The sequence below is a fragment of the Chiroxiphia lanceolata genome, chromosome 1 (genome assembly GCF_009829145.1).
Source record: "Chiroxiphia lanceolata isolate bChiLan1 chromosome 1, bChiLan1.pri, whole genome shotgun sequence".
Classification (NCBI taxonomy): domain Eukaryota; kingdom Metazoa; phylum Chordata; class Aves; order Passeriformes; family Pipridae; genus Chiroxiphia; species Chiroxiphia lanceolata.
Genome location: NC_045637.1, coordinates 95,556,092 through 95,568,194, shown reverse-complemented (window position 1 = coordinate 95,568,194; position 12,103 = coordinate 95,556,092). Strand labels below are relative to the sequence as shown.

At 59.1% G+C, this 12,103-nt stretch overlaps 1 protein-coding gene across 1 annotated transcript; it reads right to left on the bottom strand.

The window, feature by feature from the left end:
• Positions 1-666: 666 nt before the first annotated feature.
• Positions 667-10,858, bottom strand: LOC116785465. Its single transcript, XM_032685070.1, has 4 exons — positions 10,643-10,858; positions 10,111-10,474; positions 5,491-5,623; positions 667-1,002 (listed from the first exon to the last, which is right to left on the bottom strand). The coding sequence occupies exons 1-4, from the start codon at positions 10,740-10,742 to the stop codon at positions 667-669; spliced, it is 933 nt and encodes a 310-aa protein (XP_032540961.1). The 5' UTR covers positions 10,743-10,858.
• Between the last annotated feature and the right edge of the window lie 1,245 nt (positions 10,859-12,103).

Below are 12,103 nucleotides of genomic sequence, written 5' to 3'. Positions count from 1 at the left end.
GCAGCCCCAGGGCAGCCCGGAGGAGCCCTGTCTGGGGCTGCTGTGCTGGGGTGACCGGGGACATGGTGAGGTCACTGGGAGCAGCCTTCCAAAGCCCCAGAGCGGGAGGGTGGTGCCCAGGCTGTGCTCAGGGCTGCTTTGGGCGGGGGGCCGTCTGCGCGAGTCCTGCCCGGGACCCATGTGTCCTGGCTGCCACGCCAAAGGGCTGCTTCCCCAGGCGAAGGGGACAGGGGAGTGACCCTGCGTGAGTGCCTGCACCTCTAGCAGTGACTCAGGCCCGGGGTGCCCTTTGGGTGCCCTTGGTGCCCTTTGGGCCTTGGTGGATCTGCTTGGTGCCATTTGCTGGTGCCACCCTGCACTGCCTCCCCATTCCATGCAGACACAGGCAGGTGTTGGAATAAAATCTTTTATTCCGTAACCACAAGAAAACTGTTAACTATATCTACGTCTACATCTCTCTCTGCATCTTCCCTACATCTCTATGTACATCTTCGTGACGTAAACACCCTCCCTCCCTCCCTCCCACTGGGATAGATCCCCAAACGATCTATCCCTCCAACTGGTATAGATCCCCAAACGACCTATGCCTCAACCTGGGATAGGTCCCCAAACGACCTATCCCTCAAAGTGGGATAGATCCCCAAACGATCTATCCCTTTAACAGGCCTAAGCCAATCTTCCTGCCCCAGCCCCGGCTGCGGGAGCCTTGATCTTGCTGGCAACCCCTGGCTCAGAGCCCCTCTTCCTCTTCGCCCCCCGCCTTTCCAGCTTGGTGTCGTCTGGGGACACGCTGCTCTGCGGTGGAGGCAGGCCTGTCCCCACGTGCTGCTGGGTGTCCTCCTCCATGGCAACATCACTGGCCAGCGAGAGGTCGCAGCCTCGGGGGGCGTCCTCCTCCATGGAGACGTCGCTGGCCAGCGAGAGGTCGCAGCCGCGGGCGGTGTCCTCCTCCATGGAGACGTCGCTGGCCAGCGAGAGGTCGCAGCCGCGGGGGGCGTCCTCCTCCATGGAGACGTCACTGGCCAGGCTGATGTTAAGCACTGGGGTGGCGTCCACATCCATGGGGGTGCTGCTGTCTGGGGGGCTGCCACTGCCCAGGGCTGTCCCGGAGGGGTTGGCTGAGCTGGCAGGGCTGCGCTGGCTGTGCCGCGCTGGTGGGACCGGGGCCACTGCTCTCCCCTGATGGTCGTAGGGCTGCAGTTGACCCGGGGGGGCACTCTGGTCTGCCCCAGCCAGGGGCTTCCCACTGCCCTGGGCCCCCCCCCGGGCAGTGTTTGATGGGACAGCAACACCGGGGCTGCTTGCCAGTGGGGCTGGTGGAGGCAGGTTGGCTGAGCCTGTGAGAAAGAGCAAAGCCTGGAAGTCACATCCCGAGCTGGGGCTGTCAGGCGCTGAGAGGACTGAGGAGGAGGAGGAGGAGGAGGGCGAGGGGCAGGGGAGGAAGGGCTGTGAATGTCCCCACCGTGCACCGCGGGGCTTTCGGGGTCAGGCTCTGTCCTCACCTTTGGTGCCGGAGGTTTGGGGGGAGCGGAAGAGCTGCACGAGCCGGGTCAGGGCTGATCTCCAGCTCACAGAGCGGCGCCACAGAGCTGACAGGGCCATGGTCAGTCAGGCTCGGTGGCTGGTCGCTTCTGTTGACTGGACACAGGTCTGGATGCTCCTCTTGGAGCATCTCCAGGGACGGAATGTTAGGCCTCCCGTTGTGTCATAGAGACAGCAGTAATGCTGGGGCTTCCCTTCTTCTGCCCCACCCCCAACAGCTTTGCCAGCTCTTCATGGGCAGAGGAAGGGTTAACCAAAGAGCTCGAATCACATAACATCCTGCCTTGGAAGGGACCCACAAGGGTCGCCCACTCCAACTCCTGGCCCTGTGCAGGACAGCACAGCCATCCCACCATGTGCCTGAGAGCGTTGTCCAAACGCTCCTTGAGCTCTGGCAGCCTTGGGGCCGTGACCACTGCCCTGGGCAGCCTGTTCCAGTGCCCGACCACCCTCCGGGGGAAGCACCTTTTCCTAGTGTCCAACCTAAGCCTCCTCTGACACAGCTCCGGCCATTCCCTCGGGTCCTGTCCCTGGTCCCACAGAGCAGAAATGGCCTCTGCCCCTTGGCAGGAAGCTACAGCCCCCGATGAGATCTGACCTCAGTCTCCTCTTGTCCAGGCTCAACAGCCCCAGTGACCTCAGACCTCAAGTGCAAGGTCCTGCACCTGGCTCAGGGCTTGGCTGGTGCCACCTGGCACAACATCAACTTGCAAATTTTGCAACACAACAGGGAGGACCAAGAAGGCTTTGGCTAAGAGAGACTATTTACAAGGGACTGGAGTGACAGACCAAGGGGCAATGGCTTCGCACTGGCAGAGGGCAGGGTTAGATGGCATATCGGAAAGAAAGCCTTCCCTGTGAGAGTGGTGGGGCCCTGGCACAGGTTGTCCAGAGAAGCTGTGGCTGCCCCATGCCTGGAAGTGTTCAGGGCCAGGTTGGACGCGGCTTGGAGCAAGCTGGTCTAGCGGAAGGTGTCCCTGCCCGTGGCAGAGGGGTGGTTGGAAGCAGATGAGCTTTCAGGTCCCTTCCTTCCAACACGAACTGGTCTAGGAGTCTAGGAGTCTTGAAAAACAGGAGACTTCTGCAGAAGCCAGGAGGTGAATAAAAACATTTGCCACTTAAAGACAAAGTCTTGTTACCAAGGGGCACCACCTGATTCTGGGGACTACTCTCATGACTTCTCACCACTGGAAGCTGACATTGCTGAAAGCCATATAAATTGACCTAAAACCAAACAATCCGACAAAAGCTCCCTGATGGAAGGATCCCGGAGCAGGCATATCATCCTGGATGGAGGCAATGACAGGGCAATTTCTGCGCCTCTGCCGTAAACCTGTCAGTTCTGGCCCTACCCTGGAGAGGTTTTTTTCGGCTCTCCATTCCATGGGAAGACAAGTGTGGACAAGAAGAACAGGGTTCTGTCCGCTCAGGGTCAAAGGCGCTTTAGGTCTGTGCTGTGATCTGTTGGAGTTGAGCTCTTGTCTAGAGAACGAGGGCTTTCGGGACTGCTCAGCATCTGGCTCCTCACGTGGAATCAGACGTTCCAAGCAGGGAAGGGTATGTCCAAGAGAGGTTCTGCCCGCTTGAACTTCTGAACTTGTGGAGCTCTCCTGGCAGTTCTGGGCGTAGTGATTCCGTGGATGTCAATTGGCTGTTCTGGAGAAAAGCTGGGGATTAAAAGAAGTAGTGACAGAACCAGACTGAAAACGGGTGAAAGGGTTGCAGAAAGTGAGGCTGGGCAGCAAGAGCTCAACGATAAGAACAAGGGTGTTTCCCATTCCCTGGCATTAGGAGAAGGACGAAGGGAAACAAGGAGCTCGGCCCCTGGAGAAAGACCCACCGGTGCAGTGTTTTAGGAGACAGGGTGTGCAGCAAATCAGGCGGTGGGCTTCGAGCAGTGAGTGAGGGGAAAAAAAGATTTCAGGCAAGAAGGAAGAAGATCCCTGAAGAGGCTCAAGGCAGCTCTCCTCAGCTCCACGATTCTAGTCTTACAGGCTGCCTTGCTTCCTCCTCCCGCCGTCCCGAGCTCCACTCTTAGCAATAGGAAGGTGTTCTGGCAAAGGCTGTAGTGCAGTCACGGTTCGCAGTGAGAAGCAAGAAGTCACCGGTTGCTCAGTTGTCAGTTCCCAAGAGGTGCCGTTTGCCCGGAGACAGGGGGCCCAGTCGGCAGCACAGAAGGTCTCAGGTGGCCACGTCCTCCCTTTCGAAGCGGCCTCCATTTTGAAAAATGTCAGCGGCCTTCCGAGCCACCTCATCGGGACGTAATGGGGGGCACAGAGTAGGCGTGTCGGGAAGCCTGTAACCCCAGAGTATCTCAGCCAGTGGAGAAACGGGCAGGGAGCAGCGCTCCGGGCAAAGGGGCTAAAAGGGGGCTGCGACCTCCACTGAGCTGAGCCACCTCACTGCGGTTTGTCCAGTGAAGTCTCCCTTTTATTGCAATAAAAGTTTATTTTTTTTCGTCAGCTCCTCTATCTCCTGGCTATTTATGTGTTTCCCACCGGCTGGAATTTCAGACGACCACAATCCCATGGTCTCTACAGCCCCGGCTGTCCCGGACCTTCCCATCTCCAACAAGGTCTTTGCCGTGTGTTAGTAAGAGGTGGAGCAGCACAGCATTCCTTTTGCTTGTCAGAGGCTCCAGCCCCCTGGGCCAGGAAGTTGTGGTCAGCGCTTTCCGGGAACCTGCTGGACTCTTGGTGCTTGGCTGTGTTGCTTCTCCAGCTGCCGTCAGGGCAGTTGAAGTCTCCACGAGAACCAGGGCCTGTGACTTGGAGGCTGCTTCAAGCTGCCTGTAGAGGTCTCCTCCACATCTTGCTCCTGCTCAGGAGGCCTGGAGCAAACACCCACAGCAGTGTGCCCATTCCCAGCCTGCCCGCCCTTTGATCCTGACCCATCAACTCCTGAGTGGCTCGCCATCCACCCCAAGACAGAGGTCGAGACATTCCGAGTGTCACCTCCCAGAGATCTAGGGATGTCGTCTCCCTGGGCTCCTGCGAGGCCCTGGATGCGGTTGCCAGCGCATTCTTCCCTCTCCCTTAGCGGCCCTGTCCAATGCAGCCCCAGGGCAGCCCGGAGGAGCCCTGTCTGGGGCTGCTGTGCTGGGGTGACCGGGGACATGGTGAGGTCACTGGGAGCAGCCTTCCAAAGCCCCAGAGCCGGGAGGGTGGTGCCCAGGCTGTGCTCAGGGCTGCTTTGGGCGGGGGGCCGTCTGCGCGAGTCCTGCCCGGGACCCATGTGTCCTGGCTGCCACGCCAAAGGGCTGCTTCCCCAGGCGAAGGGGACAGGGGAGTGACCCTGCGTGAGTGCCTGCACCTCTAGCAGTGACTCAGGCCCGGGGTGCCCTTTGGGTGCCCTTGGTGCCCTTTGGGCCTTGGTGGATCTGCTTGGTGCCATTTGCTGGTGCCACCCTGCACTGCCTCCCCATTCCATGCAGACACAGGCAGGTGTTGGAATAAAATCTTTTATTCCGTAACCACAAGAAAACTGTTAACTATATCTACGTCTACATCTCTCTCTGCATCTTCCCTACATCTCTATGTACATCTTCGTGACGTAAACACCCTCCCTCCCTCCCTCCCACTGGGATAGATCCCCAAACGATCTATCCCTCCAACTGGCATAGATCCCCAAACGACCTATGCCTCAACCTGGGATAGGTCCCCAAACGACCTATCCCTCAAAGTGGGATAGATCCCCAAACGATCTATCCCTTTAACAGGCCTAAGCCAATCTTCCTGCCCCAGCCCCGGCTGCGGGAGCCTTGATCTTGCTGGCAACCCCTGGCTCAGAGCCCCTCTTCCTCTTCGCCCCCCGCCTTTCCAGCTTGGTGTCGTCTGGGGACACGCTGCTCTGCGGTGGAGGCAGGCCTGTCCCCACGTACTGCTGGGTGTCCTCCTCCATGGCAACATCACTGGCCAGCGAGAGGTCGCAGCCTCGGGGGGCGTCCTCCTCCATGGAGACGTCGCTGGCCAGCGAGAGGTCGCAGCCGCGGGCGGTGTCCTCCTCCATGGAGACGTCGCTGGCCAGCGAGAGGTCGCAGCCGCGGGGGGCGTCCTCCTCCATGGCGACGTCGCTGGCCAGGCTGATGTTAAGCACTGGGGTGGCGTCCACATCCATGGGGGTGCTCCTGTCTGGGGGGCTGCCACTGCCCAGGGCTGTCCCGGAGGGGTTGGCTGAGCTGGTAGGGCTGCGCTGGCTGTGCCGCGCTGGTGAGACCGGGGCCACTGCTCTCCCCTGATGGTCGTAGGGCTGCAGTTGACCCGGGGGTGCACTCTGGTCTGCCCCAACCAGGGGCTTCCCACTGCCCTGGGCCCCCCCCCGGGCAGTGTTTGATGGGACAGCAACACCGGGGCTGCTTGCCAGTGGGGCTGGTGGAGGCAGGTTGGCTGAGCCTGTGAGAAAGAGCAAAGCCTGGAAGTCACATCCCGAGCTGGGGCTGTCAGGCGCTGAGAGGACTGAGGAGGAGGAGGAGGAGGAGGGCGAGGGGCAGGGGAGGAAGGGCTGTGAATGTCCCCACCGTGCACCGCGGGGCTTTCGGGGTCAGGCTCTGTCCTCACCTTTGGTGCCGGAGGTTTGGGGGGAGCGGAAGAGCTGCACGAGCCGGGTCAGGGCTGATCTCCAGCTCACAGAGCGGCGCCACAGAGCTGACAGGGCCATGGTCAGTCAGGCTCGGTGGCCGGTCGCTTCTGTTGACTGGACACAGGTCTGGATGCTCCTCTTGGAGCATCTCCAGGGACGGAATGTTAGGCCTCCCGTTGTGTCATAGAGACAGCAGTAATGCTGGGGCTTCCCTTCTTCTGCCCCACCCCCAACAGCTTTGCCAGCTCTTCATGGGCAGTGGAAGAGTTAACCAAAGAGCTCGAATCACATAACATCCTGCCTTGGAAGGGACCCACAAGGGTCGCCCACTCCAACTCCTGGCCCTGTGCAGGACAGCACAGCCATCCCACCATGTGCCTGAGAGCGTTGTCCAAACGCTCCTTGAGCTCTGGCAGCCTTGGGGCCGTGACCACTGCCCTGGGCAGCCTGTTCCAGTGCCCGACCACCCTCCGGGGGAAGCACCTTTTCCTAGTGTCCAACCTAAGCCTCCTCTGACACAGCTCCGGCCATTCCCTCGGGTCCTGTCCCTGGTCCCACAGAGCAGAAATGGCCTCTGCCCCTTGGCAGGAAGCTACAGCCCCCGATGAGATCTGACCTCAGTCTCCTCTTGTCCAGGCTCAACAGCCCCAGTGACCTCAGACCTCAAGTGCAAGGTCCTGCACCTGGCTCAGGGCTTGGCTGGTGCCACCTGGCACAACATCAACTTGCAAATTTTGCAACACAACAGGGAGGACCAAGAAGGCTTTGGCTAAGAGAGACTATTTACAAGGGACTGGAGTGACAGACCAAGGGGCAATGGCTTCGCACTGGCAGAGGGCAGGGTTAGATGGCATATCGGAAAGAAAGCCTTCCCTGTGAGAGTGGTGGGGCCCTGGCACAGGTTGTCCAGAGAAGCTGTGGCTGCCCCATGCCTGGAAGTGTTCAGGGCCAGGTTGGACGCGGCTTGGAGCAAGCTGGTCTAGCGGAAGGTGTCCCTGCCCGTGGCAGAGGGGTGGTTGGAAGCAGATGAGCTTTCAGGTCCCTTCCTTCCAACACGAACTGGTCTAGGAGTCTAGGAGTCTTGAAAAACAGGAGACTTCTGCAGAAGCCAGGAGGTGAATAAAAACATTTGCCACTTAAAGACAAAGTCTTGTTACCAAGGGGCACCACCTGATTCTGGGGACTACTCTCATGACTTCTCACCACTGGAAGCTGACATTGCTGAAAGCCATATAAATTGACCTAAAACCAAACAATCCGACAAAAACTCCCTGATGGAAGGATCCCGGAGCAGGCATATCATCCTGGATGGAGGCAATGACAGGGCAATTTCTGCGCCTCTGCCGTAAACCTGTCAGTTCTGGCCCTACCCTGGAGAGGTTTTTTTCGGCTCTCCATTCCATGGGAAGACAAGTGTGGACAAGAAGAACAGGGTTCTGTCCGCTCAGGGTCAAAGGCGCTTTAGGTCTGTGCTGTGATCTGTTGGAGTTGAGCTCTTGTCTAGAAAACGAGGGCTTTCGGGACTGCTCAGCATCTGGCTCCTCACGTGGAATCAGACGTTCCAAGCAGGGAAGGGTATGTCCAAGAGAGGTTCTGCCCGCTTGAACTTCTGAACTTGTGGAGCTCTCCTGGCAGTTCTGGGCGTAGTGATTCCGTGGATGTCAATTGGCTGTTCTGGAGAAAAGCTGGGGATTAAAAGAAGTAGTGACAGAACCAGACTGAAAACGGGTGAAAGGGTTGCAGAAAGTGAGGCTGGGCAGCAAGAGCTCAACGATAAGAACAAGGGTGTTTCCCATTCCCTGGCATTAGGAGAAGGACGAAGGGAAACAAGGAGCTCGGCCCCTGGAGAAAGACCCACCGGTGCAGTGTTTTAGGAGACAGGGTGTGCAGCAAATCAGGCGGTGGGCTTCGAGCAGTGAGTGAGGGGAAAAAAAGATTTCAGGCAAGAAGGAAGAAGATCCCTGAAGAGGCTCAAGGCAGCTCTCCTCAGCTCCACGATTCTAGTCTTACAGGCTGCCTTGCTTCCTCCTCCCGCCGTCCCGAGCTCCACTCTTAGCAATAGGAAGGTGTTCTGGCAAAGGCTGTAGTGCAGTCACGGTTCGCAGTGAGAAGCAAGAAGTCACCGGTTGCTCAGTTGTCAGTTCCCAAGAGGTGCCGTTTGCCCGGAGACAGGGGGCCCAGTCGGCAGCACAGAAGGTCTCAGGTGGCCACGTCCTCCCTTTTGAAGCGGCCTCCATTTTGAAAAATGTCAGCGGCCTTCCGAGCCACCTCATCGGGACGTAATGGGGGGCACAGAGTAGGCGTGTCGGGAAGCCTGTAACCCCAGAGTATCTCAGCCAGTGGAGAAACGGGCAGGGAGCAGCGCTCCGGGCAAAGGGGCTAAAAGGGGGCTGCGACCTCCACTGAGCTGAGCCACCTCACTGCGGTTTGTCCAGTGAAGTCTCCCTTTTATTGCAATAAAAGTTTATTTTTTTTCGTCAGCTCCTCTATCTCCTGGCTATTTATGTGTTTCCCACCGGCTGGAATTTCAGACGACCACAATCCCATGGTCTCTACAGCCCCGGCTGTCCCGGACCTTCCCATCTCCAACAAGGTCTTTGCCGTGTGTTAGTAAGAGGTGGAGCAGCACAGCATTCCTTTTGCTTGTCAGAGGCTCCAGCCCCCTGGGCCAGGAAGTTGTGGTCAGCGCTTTCCGGGAACCTGCTGGACTCTTGGTGCTTGGCTGTGTTGCTTCTCCAGCTGCCGTCAGGGCAGTTGAAGTCTCCACGAGAACCAGGGCCTGTGACTTGGAGGCTGCTTCAAGCTGCCTGTAGAGGTCTCCTCCACATCTTGCTCCTGCTCAGGAGGCCTGGAGCAAACACCCACAGCAGTGTGCCCATTCCCAGCCTGCCCGCCCTTTGATCCTGACCCATCAACTCCTGAGTGGCTCGCCATCCACCCCAAGACAGAGGTCGAGACATTCCGAGTGTCACCTCCCAGAGATCTAGGGATGTCGTCTCCCTGGGCTCCTGCGAGGCCCTGGATGCGGTTGCCAGCGCATTCTTCCCTCTCCCTTAGCGGCCCTGTCCAATGCAGCCCCAGGGCAGCCCGGAGGAGCCCTGTCTGGGGCTGCTGTGCTGGGGTGACCGGGGACATGGTGAGGTCACTGGGAGCAGCCTTCCAAAGCCCCAGAGCGGGAGGGTGGTGCCCAGGCTGTGCTCAGGGCTGCTTTGGGCGGGGGGCCGTCTGCGCGAGTCCTGCCCGGGACCCATGTGTCCTGGCTGCCACGCCAAAGGGCTGCTTCCCCAGGCGAAGGGGACAGGGGAGTGACCCTGCGTGAGTGCCTGCACCTCTAGCAGTGACTCAGGCCCGGGGTGCCCTTTGGGTGCCCTTGGTGCCCTTTGGGCCTTGGTGGATCTGCTTGGTGCCATTTGCTGGTGCCACCCTGCACTGCCTCCCCATTCCATGCAGACACAGGCAGGTGTTGGAATAAAATCTTTTATTCCGTAACCACAAGAAAACTGTTAACTATATCTACGTCTACATCTCTCTCTGCATCTTCCCTACATCTCTATGTACATCTTCGTGACGTAAACACCCTCCCTCCCTCCCTCCCACTGGGATAGATCCCCAAACGATCTATCCCTCCAACTGGCATAGATCCCCAAACGACCTATGCCTCAACCTGGGATAGGTCCCCAAACGACCTATCCCTCAAAGTGGGATAGATCCCCAAACGATCTATCCCTTTAACAGGCCTAAGCCAATCTTCCTGCCCCAGCCCCGGCTGCGGGAGCCTTGATCTTGCTGGCAACCCCTGGCTCAGAGCCCCTCTTCCTCTTCGCCCCCCGCCTTTCCAGCTTGGTGTCGTCTGGGGACACGCTGCTCTGCGGTGGTGGCAGGCCTGTCCCCACGTGCTGCTGGGTGTCCTCCTCCATGGCAACATCACTGGCCAGCGAGAGGTCGCAGCCTCGGGGGGCGTCCTCCTCCATGGAGACGTCGCTGGCCAGCGAGAGGTCGCAGCCGCGGGGGGCGTCCTCCTCCATGGAGACGTCACTGGCCAGGCTGATGTTAAGCACTGGGGTGGCGTCCACATCCATGGGGGTGCTCCTGTCTGGGGGGCTACCACTGCCCAGGGCTGTCCCGGAGGGGTTGGCTGAGCTGGCAGGGCTGCGCTGGCTGTGCCGCGCTGGTGGGACCGGGGCCACTGCTCTCCCCTGATGGTCGTAGGGCTGCAGTTGACCCGGGGGGGCACTCTGGTCTGCCCCAGCCAGGGGCTTCCCACTGCCCTGGGCCCCCCCCCGGGCAGTGTTTGATGGGACAGCAACACCGGGGCTGCTTGCCAGTGGGGCTGGTGGAGGCAGGTTGGCTGAGCCTGTGAGAAAGAGCAAAGCCTGGAAGTCACATCCCGAGCTGGGGCTGTCAGGCGCTGAGAGGACTGAGGAGGAGGAGGAGGAGGAGGAGGGCGAGGGGCAGGGGAGGAAGGGCTGTGAATGTCCCCACCGTGCACCGCGGGGCTTTCGGGGTCAGGCTCTGTCCTCACCTTTGGTGCCGGAGGTTTGGGGGGAGCGGAAGAGCTGCACGAGCCGGGTCAGGGCTGATCTCCAGCTCACAGAGCGGCGCCACAGAGCTGACAGGGCCATGGTCAGTCAGGCTCGGTGGCCGGTCGCTTCTGTTGACTGGACACAGGTCTGGATGCTCCTCTTGGAGCATCTCCAGGGACGGAATGTTAGGCCTCCCGTTGTGTCATAGAGACAGCAGTAATGCTGGGGCTTCCCTTCTTCTGCCCCACCCCCAACAGCTTTGCCAGCTCTTCATGGGCAGAGGAAGAGTTAACCAAAGAGCTCGAATCACATAACATCCTGCCTTGGAAGGGACCCACAAGGGTCGCCCACTCCAACTCCTGGCCCTGTGCAGGACAGCACAGCCATCCCACCATGTGCCTGAGAGCGTTGTCCAAACGCTCCTTGAGCTCTGGCAGCCTTGGGGCCGTGACCACTGCCCTGGGCAGCCTGTTCCAGTGCCCGACCACCCTCCGGGGGAAGCACCTTTTCCTAGTGTCCAACCTAAGCCTCCTCTGACACAGCTCCGGCCATTCCCTCGGGTCCTGTCCCTGGTCCCACAGAGCAGAAATGGCCTCTGCCCCTTGGCAGGAAGCTACAGCCCTCGATGAGATCTGACCTCAGTCTCCTCTTGTCCAGGCTCAACAGCCCCAGTGACCTCAGACCTCAAGTGCAAGGTCCTGCACCTGGCTCAGGGCTTGGCTGGTGCCACCTGGCACAACATCAACTTGCAAATTTTGCAACACAACAGGGAGGACCAAGAAGGCTTTGGCTAAGAGAGACTATTTACAAGGGACTGGAGTGACAGACCAAGGGGCAATGGCTTCGCACTGGCAGAGGGCAGGGTTAGATGGCATATCGGAAAGAAAGCCTTCCCTGTGAGAGTGGTGGGGCCCTGGCACAGGTTGTCCAGTGAAGCTGTGGCTGCCCCATGCCTGGAAGTGTTCAGGGCCAGGTTGGACGCGGCTTGGAGCAAGCTGGTCTAGCGGAAGGTGTCCCTGCCCGTGGCAGAGGGGTGGTTGGAAGCAGATGAGCTTTCAGGTCCCTTCCTTCCAACACGAACTGGTCTAGGAGTCTAGGAGTCTTGAAAAACAGGAGACTTCTGCAGAAGCCAGGAGGTGAATAAAAACATTTGCCACTTAAAGACAAAGTCTTGTTACCAAGGGGCACCACCTGATTCTGGGGACTACTCTCATGACTTCTCACCACTGGAAGCTGACATTGCTGAAAGCCATATAAATTGACCTAAAACCAAACAATCCGACAAAAACTCCCTGATGGAAGGATCCCGGAGCAGGCATATCATCCTGGAGGCAATGACAGGGCAATTTCTGCGCCTCTGCCGTAAACCTGTCAGTTCTGGCCCTACCCTGGAGAGGTTTTTTTCGGCTCTCCATTCCATGGGAAGACAAGTGTGGACAAGAAGAACAGGGTTCTGTCCG

Coding starts and splice junctions, on each gene's coding strand:
- LOC116785465 (XM_032685070.1), bottom strand. CDS start 10,742: ATGGCCCTGTCAGCTCTGTGGCGCCGCTCTGTGAGCTGGAGATCAGCC. Junction 10,475..10,642: donor CCAAACCTCCGGCACCAAAG/GTGAGGACAGAG, acceptor TCTTTCTCACAG/GCTCAGCCAACCTGCCTCCA. Junction 1,003..5,490: donor CCAGCGACGTCTCCATGGAG/GAGGACGCCCCC, acceptor GTCTCCATGGAG/GAGGACGCCCCCCGCGGCTG.